The 20,129-nt window shown below is 39.0% G+C and overlaps 1 protein-coding gene across 1 annotated transcript; it reads right to left on the bottom strand.

The window, feature by feature from the left end:
* Window positions 1–4,656: 4,656 nt before the first annotated feature.
* On the bottom strand, window positions 4,657–19,260 carry EIF5A2 (eukaryotic translation initiation factor 5A2). Its single transcript, XM_031957651.1, has 5 exons — window positions 18,982–19,260; window positions 18,277–18,476; window positions 17,071–17,175; window positions 10,028–10,159; window positions 4,657–8,924 (listed from the first exon to the last, which is right to left on the bottom strand). The coding sequence occupies exons 2-5, from the start codon at window positions 18,439–18,441 to the stop codon at window positions 8,865–8,867; spliced, it is 462 nt and encodes a 153-aa protein (XP_031813511.1). The 5' UTR covers window positions 18,442–18,476; window positions 18,982–19,260; the 3' UTR covers window positions 4,657–8,864.
* Window positions 19,261–20,129: the final 869 nt, after the last annotated feature.

Consider the following 20,129-nt stretch of genomic DNA (forward strand, 5'->3'; position numbering starts at 1 on the left):
CATCTCTCTGGGAAAAATGACCTCTACACCTCCTTGCTGCAGCCCACCCTTGATCTTCCATTTTGAGCTGACACCATTTCATTGTTAGAAAGCTTTTCCTTTTAGCAAGTTGTCTTTTTGTAACTCTTCATGCCCCTAGTTCTGTCCTCTGGGGCCAAACAGAACAAGCCAGATACCTCTTTCACTCGAGGTCTTGAAAATACTTGAATCTGGTTAGCATTCTCTCCTTCAGGTTCAATTGATTCCCTTAAAGCATCAAACTGTATTGTGTCTTTATCTTTGCTGCCTTCTCCCATACTCTTCTCTCTGCCTTTTCCTAAAACGTGTCCTGAGAACACAGGACTCCAATTGTGATCTTACCTGGTCAGTTTCTGATGAATTTAGTTAATCTTGCCCTCAAGAAACATTTTCATTTACTATGCTTGAGATCTTCATCAACTAGGATCTGAAGTGATAAAACATTTTTCTGCAGGTCTGCTTTTCTAGGTGTTTCTGTAACAATGACACATGCTTAATTTGAATTTAATTTCTACCATAAATTTCACCACTCCTGCACAATATTTCCATTAGCATTGTGAGTTGTTGCCCTTTTTATGGTCTCACTTCCCATAACTCCCAAGGTGGGACCTTCAAGTCATAGAGCTGAAGTGCTGCTCTAGTTAACCATGTGGGTTAATAACAGGCCATCACGGCATTAATTATTCTGCAAGGAAATGCAATATCTGAATTGCCTACCAAATAATAGGGTCTTCCTAAGAGGCCTCAATACTACTACTAACCACCAAAGGGTTCTTGGGCTGCAAGCACCTACCATTCCCATTCTATATTGCCTCCTTTCTACCCACTAAACTGATTTTTTTGTGTGTTTGTATTTTGGAATATTACTCAAAATGTTTAATACCTTTGCCTTGTACATAGCTTGTGAATCCCTAATCCATCTCGTCCTCACTGTCTCTCAGTTCTTGTTCCTCTGCTTTCATAGATTCAAAACTCAGAATGCTGAGACCACGGAGTTTATTGTACATAATATAAAGCTGAGAGGAAACAGAGCAATTTGTGCTCGTCTCTAGTATGATGTCTTGCACCCATTGGGGTCTCAAGAAATATTTGTCAATTTCACATATTCTTTTGCTTCTTGATGCTTTTAGAATGATATGCATTCAGGGCTCAAGAGGAAACAGAATACATCTTTCAAATAATATCTATGGAGTCAAGAATAAAAGTTTTCATTATTAAGGATTCTCCTAGCCTTTTGCTGGCATACATGCAAGAAAGCCTGCACGTACCTACCCAATGCCACCACATTTAGCTTTTAACATGTTGACACAGAATGGGGGACTCATAAAGACGTTTCAGAAGCCATACAAAAGCATCAGAAGTGAAACAAAGAACAAATGAGTTGCTAGTCTGACATTCTATTCTAAGGATAAAGATCTGCCACAGTTTGTAAACTTATACTAGGCCCCGTAGGTTTGGGCAGAAAAAGGACCATGGCTAGGTTGCAATTGTACTTCAATTTCTCTTGAGGCGTAGTTCAAGATAAAGCAACATTTACTTCAGAGTACCCCCCCCCCCCCCCCCACCATCTTGTGCTTAAGTAGCTATACCCTTTTTTCTGGTCAGTTAGAAGCAGTCATGTGTGAGTATCCATGTAGGGAAATATGATAGTTTAAGAGCTAGCAATAAGGATTTATGCAAAAGATAAAAGGACACTATCTGTTTTTCTTACTAAATGGGCCAAAGTATCTTTGGGCCAACTACCACATACTACATGCCAAAGGACTGAGCTATAAAGAATTTATAACTATACCTCAGTATAGGCAAAGAGAGCTAATAGACTGTATACTACATTTCCAAATTATCAAGTTAAATTCTGTTATTGTCTATGCTTTTATTCCTATTATATTTTTGCCTAGTTTAAAAATTAAGTATTTTAACTCATAAACAGTCCTTTCTTTTCTCCCTCATTTGCTAATTTTATTATTAAATTATATTATATATTATTTATATATTATATATTTGTATAAATTTAAAAATAATTATATATTAAATTATAAAAACATTGCTTTTATATTAACCCACACTGGTGAACACACCTTAATGTTTTCTAAAGCTGTTTCTTAAACTGGTTTGCAACCTCATATGGGGTCTTGTAATTGAATGTAGGGGCTGCAAAATTATGACGACTTATCACTAGACATTTAATGTGTATACCTATTTTATATACCTATATATAGGGTCACATAAAAGTTTCTTGGGTGAAAAGGAGTCTTGAGTTGAAGTAGACTTGCCCTTATTGAGTAAAATTGATTGTTTTCTTAGAAGATGCTCAGTGGAAAACTTAATATCCAAGAAAGAAATTTAGGTAACCTATTATGCTTAACTCTTTCAGATCACTGATGAGCCTCAGTACCCTAGAATATGCAATTTACAAAACAACACTAGCAAAAACTTAAATATGGTGCGAAGTGCATTATCTCCCCACCACCTCTGTTCTTGGACCTAGATATCCATGACAGTGGAAAACCATTATATTAATGAGCTACCTGGAAAAGCCCTCTTCATAGACCACTTGATTTTCCACTTGTTCCTGGCCTCAATTCCCAATGCCAATATGCAATCAGAATTGCCCGGTTGACTTTAAGTCACGGTCAGTGCATCATTAAGCTGTTCTTCACAGTATTTTCCAAACCTGTTCAGCTCTTTTCTACTTCTAATATCCCAGATATCATTCAGGCTTGTTTAGCTTCTTTCACCTGAAAGAATTTAACCCTAGACTCGGCAGTTTCTCTACTGATAGGCAGCACACTACTCAATTGATGTGTAATAACACTGTCAATTTTTGCTTTTAATCACTGCTCCTTTGAGTACATTTACCCCTACTTTTGGGGGTCTTATAGTTCCCAGTTGTGCTCAAAAACAGAGCCAGAATCCAGCCTTTTACTAGACTACTCCAGAGAGCTCACTTTAGCTTAAGACAATCACATTAAGAATTTTAAATTTAAAAATCTTAAATTTTAAGATTTTTTTTGTTAATTTCCTCATGAATTACTTTATCTTCAGTATAAAACACAAATGAAAATGAGAACATGTTACTTTCCTGTAATTATGTGGTAAGAATTAACAATTAGTGAATGGAAAAATCCACATATTGATAAATTGTAAAAAAAAAAAATTAAATGGGGTTTTATATGTGTGTGTGTGTGTGTGTGTGTGTGTGCGCGCAAAATGAAAGGAAATAATTCACTGTGGAATTCTATACTTAAATTTAAATAATTATTGTTTTGCAAACATCATTTTATCTAACAAGCAGGTGACAACAGATTAGCTTGGAGAACCCCAGAATGAAATACACTCCCCTTCCCAAAAATCATATTTATATCACAAACAAAATGTAACTAAAATTTGAATGCTCATTTCAGGTCATTCTAGGCACATAAAAACTCTCCAGAATTAGATTTAGAACACTTCTGGGGACAGGGGATATTGGGTAATTATGATGCTATTGTTCATATTAGAACTAAATCCTTTTGAATTTTCTCAGAAGCGATTTTAAAGATTCCACTCTTCTTGCCTTTCTTTTGCAAGGGTTTTATCCAGAAATACACTGCACAACTAGACTGAGATTTTATCCACTATTGTGAAACACAGTAACTTATAACTATTTTAAACTTTCCTTATATCACTCTTGACAGAAAACTTTTGTCAAAGCTTGGAGATTGGCAAAGAGTATAAAGACAAATGTTTTTGCTTAGAGGGCATATGATTTATTTAAGTAATTGATCAACATGCTGTTTGGCTAAGTTGCTAGAAAACACATAGGATGGGAGACACAATTCAAGCATGTCTGAAGCTTACAAGTACAGTATCACATCCCTTTTCAGTATATGTATCCTTCATCAAGCATTAAAAAACTTAATATAGCCACCGTTATCAATGCAGGAAAAATTGTTTAGAGAAAACATCTCTATTTTTTCAGTGTTAAAGATTTTCCAGTGTTAGTTAGCTACAAATCTGGCCTGACAAGGCTGCACAAAACAAAGGGGGAAATGTGTAAACAGGTCAAATGTATATGCGATAATCTGCTGAGGGATGAGCATTGTCAGGGACATCAGGAAAAGTCTCATGCGGAAGGTGGCACCTTGGATGAGTTCAAGTTCTAAAAGGAGGAAGTACATTTCAGGAGATCCATTTATAAGTGCTAGGACACCTTTAAGTATGGCTATAAAGTAAAAACAGCATCTTTAAATCACTGTAACATTTGTTCTGAGTTTGAGTTTTACTATTTGACAACAATGTAAGCATTATTTCACTTCTATTTCTATAACCAGTTCTTAGTTAGAACAGTTTTAAATTTGGGAGGCACATGCTAATTAAGAAGGAAAAAAGTATACACCAAGAAAACAAACCTTCAGTTTTACTTTATTTTTACTTGTCATAACTTAAAAAAGTAAAAATGGAACAAGAGTATAGATATAAAATTATAGTTAATGAGTTCACCACCTATATTTCAAAGGATTTCAACTTTTTGTGAGTTTAACAAAAACATTAACATTTGCAATTATTGGTGAAACATAAAATTCACAATTATGATCTTCATCCTGATGACCTTTTATGATATTGAAAGCATCTTAAAATATACCTAAAACACTGATGTATCCAGTTCAAAGCCAAGATTCATTTTTTCTAAGACAAACAACTGTTTTGTTACTAGCAAAATGTCACTTTATTGTCATTTTAACTAGAATCTCTCTGAATTCTCTATATGATGAAACAGAATAATTTTCAAAAACTAAGCTATTTTATTACTACAGATTTATACCAAGCATTCTGTCTTAACCTGAGTGCATCATATTGATGGTGGATATTCATCACAACCCCAAAGAACTATTCCTAGCAGCCCCAAACATGGTAGTTAACAGAAGAATTCATGAATTGACTTAATAGCTTTTTTAGGCAAGGCAGTCACCACACAGGATCTTCCCAGCAACTCCTATAAAACCTGTGTGAGATCTAAACTTCCCAATAGGAAAGTCAAGCTTTGGGAACTTTTGTGTGAATGAAAAAAATTTTCATTTTTAGGACACGTGACATACTTCTTTCACTAAGGGGGAAAATGCATACAAATGCCCAGCTATCTACACTTTGGGAAATGTGCTCATTAGAAAAGCACAACATGAGGCACTTAAATTTGCCTTGATAGGGTTATTAGAAGTTATCTCTTAAAAGAATGGAAGGATAAAGCTATTCTTTTACTTTTCCTTGGAAGAACAAGCTAAATCTAGAGGCCACTTGAATCATCTCTCAATCCAACAGCTCTCATCTCACTCACCGGAGTTTTGGAATCTACACTACAGATAGATTTCCCTCATAATTAAGTGCTCCAGATACTTTACTAAGTAAACTTCCTTGGAGAAGGGTCAAAGGCAGAATTCCCTTATATAGAACTCCATTTGAGGGTAAACACTATTAGAGGTGAAGTTCTAGTACAGTGACTGCTACCATCCCAAATGTGATTCCTTTCTATTTTGGAATGAAATTGGTAGCCTGTTAAACTACACCATGAGCAAACAAAAGGGATTCTGATTTAGGGAAATTCTGCAATGTACTTACGATTATTAGAAAATAACTCAACATCAGCTAATTTCAATTTAGCCAAAAGAGCCCTGAGAACAATGCACTCCAAATAAGCTCAAACTAGAAATATTCCAGTTGAGAAACCATCAAGACCAAAAACACAGACAAGGACTGGAAAGGCTATAAAGGAAAATTTACCAACATTTGAGGCACTAACAAGACTACAGTACTTTAGAGAGTTGGAAAGACTTCAGAAAGGACAAAAATGTACAAGGCTCTGTATGTGAATGTATATTCACACACATATACTATATGCCATAAAAATGGCCACTTTCAGATTGAAAATATACCTAGAATTTTACAGCCTACGCAACTTTTGCTTTATTGCAGCATCTATTTAAGTTTTATTAACATTGTGCCCTGGCAATAACAGTTGGTTGGGAGTGTACAGTGCTCATTTAAAAATTAGTGCTACAAATGGAAAAAAAAACGTGTTAGTAACAATTTTGGATTTGACTGACAGGTCTTGGGAGTGGGAGGCATCACAATTATGTTTATGATGCAAATGCTACATCTGAATAACAATAATTTCAATTGCTCCACAGGTAATCTTATAAAAATTTTAAGCAAATAATAAAGTACGATTGAAAAACAAATTATCAACTACTTTGCACTATGAGGAAACATTCACCTTAAATTTGCTGAGCTCATTGGTTAATACTGCAAAACAAACCATTAAAATACCATACATTGTGTAAACTGTCAACATGGCATTTGATATTCTGCACATGGAAAACAAGATTTTTAACCATATGCTGCTAATAGTGCAACAATACTAAGAACAATTAAGAACTACTATCATCAACATTTCTCATTTCAAAGAGACACTCATTTCTGTTCTTTAAGGTAAAAATTATGGTCCTTGCCCTCTTTCAAACAGAGGCAACTTTATCAAATAGATACTTGCTTCATAGAGTTTTTTCTCTATCAAGGGATACAAGGAAATAGATGATCCTAATGCCTTCAAAATAGCCACACAGATTATACATAAAACAGTAAAAAGTATTTCTAGTCTACAGAGAATACTTGAAGGAAGTATATTAAAAACTAAATGTTAGCTGCATAAATAGAGCTTTTGCCATTCAAGATACTAAGTTAGGAATACAGGGAGTGGGGTGGATGGGTGACTTTTTCACCCTTACATTGCAATTAGAAATACACTTTTGTGCAGTTTAACATTATGTCAGAAAAAACTAGGGCATGCCAGCTTAAGAGTTTGTGCCAAACTAGTTGATTTTCTACTTGGATTCTGCCTTGCCATCTGAGTAGCTGGTAACACTGCCTGAGCATGTTTGATCACGTACCAGTTTTCTCTACAGTGAACAACTATGCAAACCAGCGGCAAATTGATAAAGTCGGAGACAGAAGCATGGAATGGCTACTGAAAACAGAACACCACAAGAATTAAGCAGCAACACTTCACTGGGCCTCGGCCAGGGAAACAAAATGGAAGTTTACATTCAGTTTTGGCCACAAGGTTCACGATTCCTTGTGATTGGTTGAGGTTCCTTCACGTCTGCTAACTATCTGCTTGCTGTGTCTTGAAACGCACAGGCAGATTTCATGAGGAGGATTTTTTAAAAGTATACAAAATGAAGCAAGTATAAATGAAAATTACTTGCTTCAAACAATTTGGAAAATAATCGCATCTGAAATAGAATCTCTTAGCGCCGATTGATCTTTTTGCTATTTCCCGTAGCTTCTCAGATCAGATAAAGCAGCAGCAGAGCCTACACAGATGCTCAAGGGCAAAAACAGGGCTTCTTGGGGGTGAGGTGGGGGAGGGAGAGGGCAGAACACGGGCACATGAAGGAGGGATGTTTCAGAATCTGTTTTTAAGACAAACTCTGAAATACAAATGGTTCTTGACTTGAATTCCCCTAGCTCCCCCTCCCTCACCTCTACAAAAAAGTCCCAAATTCTGGCAACACATCTAAGACTAAACCAAATGATACCAAGGAAATGTGGTACAAGGTGGTCAATCTCATCTTAAGCAAAACCATTTTGCTAGTTCTATAGTGCTTTTCTAGTTAGGTTTCTGATCTGTTACTAAACTAAATCATTCAACAGTCAGTCAAAAAAAGACAGAAGTGGCGGATACTAGCAAACCAGAACACATATGCTATGATTGCTTAAAAAATATTAATTTATAGAAACCTGCATTTCATCCATAAATTCAATTTTGTTTGGAGAAATGTGTATGTTAGTAGTTGAAGACAATTTTTTCACATTAAGTTTAAAATAAGTTCTGGCGTTTTGTTTGACAAAAGTTTCCATGCCAAACATTCTGTTTTAAAGTGGTCAAAATTCTGTTAGAAGCCAAGCACTTACTTAATGTGTGAGTTCTGCAAACATTATCTTAAAGGAGCTGGTTGCTCCTTTTAATAATAGTTCCAGAAAAAGAAAGCGAAAAGAAAAAGCCAACTCTAATGGCATTTTTCTACTTTTCTGTCTATAGACGAAGGCCTCGTGTGAAAATCTCCAGCTTTAATTACTTTCCTTCTACCCCCATTTTCATAACCCAGCTTTGTAACATATACCTAACATTCTGAATGTCCCACCAGAAGCAGGGCTTTGACACAATAGAGTAAGATTATAATAAGTATGCCAAAAAGGTGGCAAAGAATAGTAGAACAGAGGTAATACAGTTAGTTGCACATGGCCATTTAAACTTTTGAAAGGCAACTGGCAATTTTGAATCTATGCAATTTTTTGTTCTTAAGAATTGTGCTTGGCACACATGGTTCTAAACAGTGATTATTCCACTCTGTAAAGCTTTCTTATTTTAAATTAATAAGCCTGGAACTAGACTGCATTAACTTCACCAACATCTGATATTTCAATACTACATTACTTATAACCTTGGTTTATCTTTCATCAAACTAAAGCTCAAAACTATTTGCTCAAACAAATTACAATGTGCCTGCTGAAAAGAATCTTACCAAGTTTCTTGGACCCAGAAACTAACAGCTATCAGGAATGTTGAAGGAAATAGATCTACAAAATACATGGAGAATTATAAATCTAAGTGATTTTCTTTTTAAATTGCCAGTTGTCTTCAAAACTAATCTAGAATCCAGCACTATTCTGAAAAAACCAAAAAATCAAAACCAAAAAAAAAGGCATGAGGTTGCTTGGGACGGCCAGAGCTTTGGTGACAGTAAGAACCAAAGTGAAGACCTGGATTTAGCCAGACCTAAGCAGTTTGCTCGAGCCTGAGGGTCCGTTTATTTGCAGGGCTTTATGGCTACAGCATATTCTTCACTCATTGCACACATGACGGAGACCTGGAAGGACAAGAATACAGGCAGGTTAGAAGTTGCTGGTGGTTTGTAAAACCACCATGAACATCTGTCAATTGTCACTGACAAAAGCAGTCTAAGTGTCTGGTGTGTAAGTGCATCTGGGAATCGATCTTTCAGCACCTGAGAACTGACTTCTGAGAAAGAAAAGTACAGAAATGGCCTTTTCCTCACAGAAGACTTTTTGAGGTCATTCCAAACTTTTGGGTAAGAGCTTCTTCAAAGTGGAGAGTGAGCAGAAGGATCCATCAGCTACTTTGGGTGGTAAATTAGAACTAGTCACTCTGCTTGGTGAGGGAACCATCAGTTTCCTCAGCTGCAAAATCAGGGGGTGTCTCCAACTTCCAGCTTTACAGCTTGATGCTTGAGATGAATTTCACAGGAGAACCAGTCATCTTGATGCTTAAAGCATATTTCTCTTCCAGTCCCTTATTAGATATTAGAAATATAAAGCTCCAAATTGTGTTTTGTATTTGGCAGCAAATATCTAGTTTTTAAAAGTTTTCTGATAAAGATCTCTAGCTGAAATAGGGCACAGCAACAGTCAACTTGTTTCTAAAGAGATTGAAAAACAAGTTGTTTTTCAGAAATCCATTTAATTTTCAGAAAAAATGATAAAAACAAACAAACAAACAAACAAAAAAAAAAAAAAAAAAGGTGTATAACCACCATCATATCAAGTTATATTTCAACACTTTTTCATCTTGGCACCCCAGAATATTGTCTTCTTAAGGTATGAGGGCCAAAACTTTTGTTCTAATGAAGAATCTCTCTGACCTTAGCTAAAGAGCTCTGATTGATCTCCCAAGGGCTCTGGTGGGGCTGGGTCAGAGGTCACTTCTTGTAGGACTAGTATGTGTGTGCCCCCACTGGCAGAGAATTGGAGGAGCTAGGATGACTTCCATGCACCACTTAAGAGGTGACAAAGACCTTCAATGGTAAGCTTCAAATAACTCTGGATTAAAAGCCTTTTTAATACAAGTAAATTAAGAATATACTAACTTACAGTGTCAGTTTGTTTAGAATTGCCTTTAAAAAACCCAAATTTCAAAAACCTTGCAAAAATAAACACTCCATTATATCTTTACCTGCACATCTTCACCTGCATTGTATTTTCCTTCAATTTCTTTGCCCAATTCACCTTCTGGGACTTTAAGATCCTCACGAACTTCACCAGTTTCTGTCAGCAGGGATAGGTAACCATCCTGAATGCAAATCAACTGTAATAAAGAAGGTGGCATTTTCATTACTTTTAAGGAAAAAAAATTCTCCTCCTTCTCTTTTTCAGTTTTTAAATTGTTAAGAAAAGGGGATGAAAACTAAAAGCATAATCCAAGTAATCGTTTTTGGTTTCTGTATTACTACTGGCAACCATAAATTTTTGTCTGGAGACTGGTTTCTTCAAAAAAACAGCTGATCCAACAGACTGATCCAATGGAAGTAGGCAGACACTACTAAGAAGCCCAGCCCCTCCTCCAGGGACAGAGAACCCCAAACAGCATCGTACACAGTGCAGAAGCAGGGAATGCCCACAAATAATGGTGTGATCTATGCTGCCTACTCTGACCCTTTTGGAAAATACAAACAAAAAAAGAGCATGTTTTCAAAAGGAGGCAATGGGGAGGGGGACTTTTCAAAGTAAACTACAACTGTCTGCTTGATATGCCTTTAAAGTGCTCCTGGAGGGACATAGAAAACTAATGCCATGGGCTGGCTGCTTGGGAGAGGAGCCCTGGATGTCTGCAGGCTTTCCGGAGGTTTTCCTCTATTAAAGAATTTCAGGCCCTTCACAACCAGGTGGTATAGTGAGGTGGGAAAGCATGGTGTGGAAATGGAGGAGAAAAGAAATCACATAGTATCGGAGAGATAAAGTCCCTTATTTAAAAATTTAAAAGAAAATATTGCTTTTAAGCAAGCTTTTCTTCTTGATGCAATCACACAACAAAAAGAACAAGGCAGGACCGTGAGGATCAAATTGTGGGCAGTGTCTCCGATGAGAAGGGGCTGAGTGTTGGCAGCAGAACTGGGAGGGGAACTCCATACCATCTTTACAGGGCCCCTCTTTTCTTCTATCTCAAGCAGCCTAACTATCCTATTTGTTTTCCTAAGTATAGTTCTTTGTTAGAAAGTGCAATTTTCTGGTCAAAGGATATGAACAGACAATTCTCAGATGAAGAAATTGAAACTATTTCTAGTCATATGAAAAGATGCTCCAAGTCATTATTAATCAGAGAAATGCAAATTAAGACAACTCTAAGATACCACTACACACCTGTCAGATTGGCTAAGATGACAGGAAAAAATAATGATGATTGTTGGAGGGGATGTGGGAAAACTGGGACATTGATTCATTGTTGGTGGAGTTGTGAACGAATCCAACCATTTTGGAGAGTAGTTTGGAACTATGCTCAAAAAGTTATCAAACTGTGCATACCCTTTGATCCAGCAGTGTTACTACTGGGATTATATCCCAAAGAGATTATAAAGAAGGGAAAGGGACCTGTATGTGCACGAATGTTTGTGGCAGCCCTTTTTGTAGTGGCTAGAAACTGGAAACTGAATGGATGTCCATCAGTTGGAGAATGGCTGAATAAATTGTGGTATATGAAAATTATGGAATATTACTGTTCTGTAAGAAATGACCAACAGGATGATTTCAGAAAGGCCTGGAGAGACTTACAACTGATGCTGAGTGAAATGAGCAGGACCAGGAGATCATTATATACTTCTACAACAATACTAGATGATGACCAGTTCTGATGGATCAGGCCATCCTCAGCAACAGATCAACCAAATCATTTCTAATGGAGCAGTAATGAACTGAACTAGCTATACCCAGAAAAAGAACTCTGGGAGATGACTAAAAACCATTACATTGAATTCCCAATCCCTATAGTTATGCACACCTGCATTTTTGATTTCCTTCACAAGCTAATTGTACAATAATTCAGAGTCTGATTCTTTTTGTACAGCAAAATAATGTTTTGGTCATGTATACTTATTGTGTATCTAAGTTATATTTTAATATATTTTAACATCTACTGGTCATCCTGACATTTAGGGGAGGGGGTGGGGGGGTAAGAGGTGAAAAATTGGAACAAGAGGTTTGGCAATTGTTAATGCTGTAAAGTTACCTATGTATATATCCTGTAAATAAAAGGCTATTAAATTAAAAAAAAAAAAAAAAAAAAAAAGATTACATTACCTTTCCAGGAAATAAAATTTTCCTTATACAAAAAAAAAAAAAAAAAAAGGAAATCTTTGGGGAAAAAAAAAAAAAAGTGCAATTTTCCATTGTGAACCAATAAATTGACTTACTGAACTGTTAAATTAACATTCTGACACAAATTAGTCTCATGGGTTTGAACCAATTTTCCTGGAGCCTGATCAAAAGTAACACTGAGCTAAAGAATGCAGAGCTACACAACCAAATCTTGGAGCATAGAAAGGTGACAATGACTTTGATGCCTTTCTGGACCATTAATCCAGCAAGAGTTTTCCATAACAAAAAAAAAAATTGCACATATTCAAAGAGAATCACTTTTTCTCTATTTCTGCTCTGTTCCCTCTTTCATGTGTCCATCCTTAAACCTAGATGATGAGCTAACAAGAAGTTAAAGTTTCAAGGCCTAAACAAGACTAACCTGTACAATAATACAGATAGCAAAGATAGACAAGCAAAGATAGACTCCTCTTTTGTGTATTTGGTAATACACAAAAACACCAGCACACATAATAGCACAATATAAAAATGACATAGCTGATTCTTAAATCTATTTAGAAATGGGACACTGTACCAGATGACAAAGGCAATTCTAATAAGAAAGGATGCTGGGACTCTGACAGATTAATAAATAACTTGTCCAAGGCCACAGGGACAGTTCTTAAGATTTGAACACAGTGCTACATTTCTTATCATTTTTATAGTCTAGAAAATCCATAGCAATCAGCCATATCTTTCAAGATAGTTCTCACCCCTAATGGAAGGTAATCAATTAATTATACAAACTACCAAAGGGATACTTCACAGAACTAGAAAAAAATAACAATTCATTTGGAGAAACAAAAGCTTTAGTATAGGAATATAATGGGGAAAAAGGCAGGGATGAAGAAAGAAAAGATGCGTCCAAATCTTGAACAATATTAAGAAGAAATCATCAAAATCATCTGATAGCCCATAAGATAAATGTTATGGTATATTCTCTAATAAATTTAAAATAAATCCATCATACAATGAAATAATTAGAACAAAAAAATCCTAAATGTTTCATATTTCACGTTCAGAGTGGATTTTTAACTAATAAGGGATACAGGTAATCATGAACAATAAAATAGATAATTTGATTATGTGAAATTGAAAAGCATTTGCAGAAACAATATTAAGATGCCTAGGATAAGAAAAAAATTGAGTGAATGGGAAAAATATGTATCAAATGCATATGATGAATGAGTTTGGTATCCAAGATACATAGCAGAAACATATATATTTTTACATCTAAGGGAAAGATTAAAAACCATTTATCAATAAAGAAAAGGTCAAAGGATATGAACAATTATCACAAGAAAATAACAAACTAAAAGGATGTTCAATGTTACTAATAAAAGAAATGCAAATTGAAACAACCCTGAACGAAACTTTACTCACCTCTAACAAATTGATAAAGATAGCAAAAAATAGATTTTTGAGGAGTTGAGGAAAGATAAGTAAAATGATGCATTGCTGATGGGATTGTGAATTAGTTCAATTGTTCTGGAAAGCTGTTTAGAAATATGCAAATAAAATGCCTAAACTGTTTTTATCTACTGACCCAGCGATCTCACAGCACAATGAGGTGACTGACAAAGGGGAAGGCTCCATCTACATCTTTTGATGTAGATTTGATTATTAAATAACATCACTTTTGGAGGTAGCAAAAAACTGGAAATAAATTAGTTACCCATCAATTGTGGAATGGATAAAGAAACTGTAGTTTCTGAATGTAATAGAAATATATACTGTGATATAAGAAACAATGTACAGAATGAACAGAGAGGACCATGGAAAGACTTGTCAAATGAATGCAATGCGAAGTAATCAGGAAACAATATATGAAGAAGAAAACAACATAAGTACAATGAACAATAGCAAAATGACTGAAACCAAATTTTGTGGAATTATAATGACTAAACTTGGCTTCCCAGAGTATGAGATAACTCTCCTTTGCAGAGCTAGGGATCTACAGATGTGGTACATGCTTATCAAATACTTTTCTTATATATGGAATAGTTCTGTGATTTTTGTTAACCTTTTCTTCCTCTTAAAAAACAATTATTTGTTATAAGTAATGACTGGAAGCAGATGCAAGAATACAGAGTGCTAAGTAAAAACAAAATGTACTGATGATCTATTTCTTAAAAACAAAATTCACAGCAACTAGCAATCCTTTAAACCTAACCAAAGGGAGAATGGACAAAAGGAAATTATAATGAACCTGAAGTTTACATTTATTTGTCAATAAACAACTATTTCTCACTCTGTCGAGAATATATAAAGATACAATTAACTCAAAAAATACTGATGAAAATATCCACACACAAAGGACTACACTAAACATTGAGGAAAATCCCAAAATAGATTAGATTTCAAATGCAATCCTCTAATTAATTTAGTATTTTGTAGGCTTCAATAAGAGGGCACAGAAAGAAACTACAACACCAGGGTTGAGATTTTTTTTTTAATTGAGTGTGTTATAAGGTCTTCATGATGTAAAAGTGAAGGATGAGATTAACAGAGAACAGTATGTTCATCAGAGCGGGATGATCTCTAAAGATCAGAGTCTTCCATTTAGCTCCAGAAATGGTGTAAAATTACAGAAAAGAACATCTTACATTACCCAATAATATTCACCAACACAACCAGTGCTAAACAATGTTAACCTTTGGTCTTTCTCCTCAGTGATTTGAAGGATTCTACCACATTACTATTAGCCTGGATGATTGCTATTCACTCTCAACTGCCCACCCACCTCCTTGCAATAAATAAACAAGCAAATAATTGTTCACTTCCTCGATGAAGTCTTTCTTCCCCATTTCCCTATTCTTTAACCAGATTCTGTCTTGGTCTTCACACAGTACTTTGCTCCTCTCTGCTATACTGTCATGCGATATTTTATTATCATGAATTAACATCATCTCCATCTGTGGCCACACCTTGTGTCCTTCTCCCCCCTTCATGTTGCTCCTCCCACCCAAGGATGAGGACCAGGTGTAATCTAATGTCATGTCTCTCCCTAAACCTACCACAGTCCTCTCTCCTCACACAGAACTAATTTGAAATAAAAGGCAATTTTACACACAATGGTCACTATTGTTAAGAGTGAAATGGAAGGATGAATGACTATCAAAATTTTGTTAAAGAAAATAATCTTTTTTCTACTTTAAGTGTTCTTTTCTAGATTCCGTCCTTATTACACTAAATACCCATATATAATAGTAACATGAAAAGTTAAAAACAAGCATTTTAAGTGGAAATCTGTGAATCTAACAATCTGAATTTAGACTTCCCTTTGTGCAATATAATCAGGCTTCTCATTTCTCTCCTTGATATTCACAAATATGAAAATGTACAGATTGAAGAAGGCTAAATATAAAGTTCCCCAACTGAGTGTGTAACCTTTTGGTTTGGTTATGTTTGGCTCTTAGTACTTTTCAAAGGAGCAAACTCTATGATTGAGTGTTAGAAATAAATGTTCGATTGGAATCGAAATCCAAGAGATAACTATTCACTTTACCAGCCACAACAGAGTAAATGAATAATGTAAGGAGAAGACCCAAACTCCACAATGCAAAGTCTTTATTCCCTTTCACTCACTGAGACTATTTCTTTTTTAAAAATAATTTTTTTATATATAAAAAAGGCAGCATGAATAAAACAGTGATCTAGTCTCTTTAGCATCTTTTAGAGAAATCTGTTAATGGTCTAACTTCTTCCTTTTTTAAAATTTATTTTTTTTTTTTTGTTTTCAGTTTCAAATTCTTTTCCTTCTCTTTCTTTTTTCCACTCATTGGGATATGTCATTATACACAAGAAGTTAGACATGACATATTTCTGCATTTAGTCATATTTCAAAAGGAAAAAAATACCGAGAAAAAAGGGGGGGAGGGAGAAAGTATGCTTCTGTCTGTACAAGGTACACCAGCTCTCCTCTTTCTGGAGATGTTTCATTATGAGTCTTTTGGGACTGCTGTGAATCTTCACATTTGTAACAGTAGCTAAGTCTTTCACAGATAAGTTACCCTTAAGTGACTGGTGTCACTGCATACAATGTTCTAGTTTTGCTGACTTCATTTTGCATAAGTTCAAATAAGTCCTCCCAAGTATTTCTGAAACTATTCCCTTCATTTCTTACAGCACCATATTATTCCAGTCACATTCTTATGCCCAAAGTGGCTCAACCATTTCCCAATTGAGGCTTCCTGCCTCAGCATTCAATTCTTTGGTACCACCCACATAAAGAGCTTTTATAAAAAATGTTTTGTACCCAAGGGTCTTCAGTGACTATATCCTCCAACCTTATGGTTTATAATATTCTAAAGTTTTTTTTTTTGTCAAGTATAAAACATCTATTTGTGTTAATGCATACTTTTGACTTGCATAAAACTATTCACGTTGGAATGAAACTTATTATTCCAACATGAGCCAACTTCTACTTGAAGTTTTGCATTTGTGATTAGCCAACCAGATCAAAAAATAAAACATCTGAAGTGGAAGAGAGATACCTTACTCTGTGAAATTTGGACTTTCTGTAGCAAGCATAAAGTAGCAGTTTCATTAACTTTATGAAACTTCGGACCCATTCATTCAAGAAACCATTTCATGTGCAATCATCAACTTGTTTTGTAGACCACTAAGTAATGTTTTAAAATGACAAATCAACTTTTTACAGTTAAATTTTTAAAAATTGTTAACATTAAACTCCAGTACAGAAATATGAAAATCATTCCACTTTTCCAGGGTCTGTGGTGGATATTTTCCTTCTATTTCCTTCTTGTTTAGAAGCAAGAGGCAAATCAAAGTACTCTGGTTTATATAACTTGTAACAAACCATGTGTATATTTAAGAGGAAAAATCTATCGAGAGGAAATTACTTACTTGATAATCATTTCTCTTGATATTTGGAACATCCATGTTGTGAGTAGAAGGGCAAATATCTTCATATTTTTTGCCCGTGAAAATATCAATTCCAACCAGGTGAACCTAACACATAAAGGGAAGGCTGATAAATTTTTTGCCCAGTCTAACAACCAACTTACTTTAAGAGCAAATTATCAATTTTAATGTTTGAAATTTTCCTCTTTTTGAGAGATATATTTTCATGTGTAAGAAAAAATGAGAGCTCCCCTTCCCCTCCTCCAGACTACTCCATGGGTATTGAAGATACTAAAATAACAATTCAATTGTCCCAAGATTCAATGACTTTCAGTTCCGTCAGAGGACACAATACATATAAAATAAAGGAGGGAAAGGTCCTGGCAGATTGGGGGTAGGGGATACCATTAGGACTCTTGTTAGAGTGATTTTTTGGGTTAACTCTGAAAAAATGGTGAAGGGAGAGGTAAAAATGATCCAGGAGGCAGGGAAGCAGACTGAAAAGACAAGGAGATGGACTATCATGAGGAAAAGCAAGAGCACTGGTTAGGGAGGAAGTCAGGAGAGAGCTCTCAGACAGGTGGGTACCAGGATGCTTGCCAAACACAGGACTGGGCATGTGATCAGGTAGCCTTGGTATGGACTAAGTAGCAAGTGACAAGGTCAGACTTGTGATTTAGGAATATTATTGGGGCAGAGATGGGGGAGAGAGATGTGAGGCAGAGGGACCAATGAGAATCACCAATTTATGGGCAAAAGGTGCTCGGTTCCCCTGGGATGCAGGCCCCCTCTTCTGAGAGATGAGGGAAGTCACAAAGGCTGCCCACTGCTCCCAAAGGGCAGGGACTGGATTTTTCCTTTCTTTGTAGCCCCACTAGCGCTTAGCACAGCCTAAAACTGTGACCACTTAACCAAGAATCGTGTTCAGACTTAAAAGCAAACGCTTTAGTTGCAAGGGTCGCTGCCAGGGGTGTGAGGGCAAGCTTTCCCAACTCTCGCAAACTCCCGGGTGGGTGCTGCTTAAATGCAGGAAGCAGACACAATCCTATATACAAAGGGATGGGACAGCTTGCGCTGACCCCCCCCCCCATCCCCTGCTTGCACGGTCAGCAGCCCCACCCGAGGCGGACGGCGCCAGGGACCCCTGGGGCGCTCCGGGGACACGAGCCGGACTGCGGAGGGCCCCGCGAGAGCAGCGGGCGCGGTCACCTTGGCATGGCCATGCTTGCCGGTCTTAGAAGTAGACATTTCCACGATCTTGCAGGGCCGGCCCTTGAGCACCACGAAGCCGTTCTTGCGCAGGGCCGAGCACTGCATCGGGTACGTGCTGGAAGCCCCGGCGTCTCCCGTAGTGAAGTCGATCTCGTCGGCCATGGTGGCTCGTGGCGGCGGGCCTCCCGCTGCGGGAACTGGGCAGGGGGGAGGGGTGCTGGGGGGGGCTCCGCTCGGCTTCGGCCCCGCCCCGGGACCCCGCACTAACTTCGAGACCCGCCCACCTTACACCCTGAAGAGCTCCCCTCGCGCTGTCCCCGCGCTCCCGCCCCACTCGAGCCCGCCCGCACGAGCTGTTCCCTCTACCCCCGCCCGCAGTCCGCTCCATCCCCCCATGAGCCCGCTAACCCCTCCCCCAGCCCGGGGTGCGCGCGCCGCCGTTATCCTACGCGGGGGCGCGCATGCCCCAAAGCATCTTCTCCCCTCGTCCCCCACGCCCCCGTCGCTACCTGCCGCGAGGCCGGGGTGGGGGCGCGCGTTCCCGTAGCGCTCCGGCCCCGGAGGACGCGCGCACCGCGGGGAGCCGGCAGCATCCGCCCGCCACCCTTTACCCCCGCACCTCCCCCACCCCCCGGCCTTCCCTGGCCCGAGATGCTCCGTCAGCACCCCCGTCCGAGCCTCCGCCGGGCTGCCAAAGCTCACCTTCCAGCCAGTCGTGGAGCGTCACCCTGCGCTCAGCGCGCCCGATCGCCCACTGCGGCGGCGGCAGCGACGGCGGCCCTCGATGCCAGGCGGCTTCTGGAGACGGGGCGGGGCCCGGCGAGCACTTTCCACACCCCCCTCCCCCCGGGCCAGCCCCCTCTTCTCCTCCCCCGCCCGCACGGCACTCCCCCTTTTCTTGATAGGTCTCCGCCGCGTCACAGGCACCTCCCCCTCGGCCACCATTGGCTGCGGGAACTCCCCCAGCCCCGCCCAATCACGTGAAGAAAGCTTGGCAACCCCCACGTGCCTTTAAACGGCTCATTTCCGTCCGGAGGGCCGTAGTCCGATGGCCTCCGCAGGCTCAAGTGACTTCCTAGGCGGAGACCCACCCGATTCCTAGGAGGTCCTGCTCCGAGCATCCTCCTCCAGGTTTCGGCCGCCATTCAGGTCTGTCAGCAGTTCCTCGAGGAAGCCACGCCCTCCTGAGGTTCTCGGCACGTGACGACGCGCGAGGGGGGGGGCGGAGCAAGCTGTTGCCATGGGAGCGGCATGTGGTGTAGCTGGGGCTCCCGGGCATCCTGGGTAGGCTCCGCCAATGACACGTGCTCCGGCTTGGATGCCGCGCTGTACCTGAAGCAGCCCCCGCCCTTGCCTCCCACTCCCCTGCACTGATGGGCCTCTGGGTTCTTCCAGGTTGCCTACTGCGCTGCGCGTCTGATTCAGGCGTGGCAGCCCGACTCGGTAACCTCCGAGGGCTCAAATGCAGAGCCTGCCATAAATAACCTTGCCCCGACCTGCCCCTCGCCCATGTACCTGGGACCCTAAGGCAACCTCCCGGCTGTTTGCACCAAACACCTCCCCCCTCCCATCCCCTTCTCTCTTCTTCCTCCTACCCTTCCTTCTCCTCCAGCTTCCTCTATTTCCTCCTCTTGTAACTCCTCCCCCTCCCCTTTCAACCTCTCTTCCACCCCAAATCCCTCTTCTTCCTCTCCCTCCCCTCCTCCTCTTCGTCCTCTTCCCCATCCTCCATTTCCGTTCCAACTCCCTCTTCTTACTCCTCCCCCCTCTTCTTCCTCTTTTCCCCTCTTCTTTCCTCCTTCCACTCTCTCCTCTCCAATTCCCTCTTCTTCCCTCTTTTTGTAACTCCC

This window comes from Sarcophilus harrisii, chromosome 3 (assembly GCF_902635505.1).
Source record: "Sarcophilus harrisii chromosome 3, mSarHar1.11, whole genome shotgun sequence".
Lineage (NCBI taxonomy): Eukaryota > Metazoa > Chordata > Mammalia > Dasyuromorphia > Dasyuridae > Sarcophilus > Sarcophilus harrisii.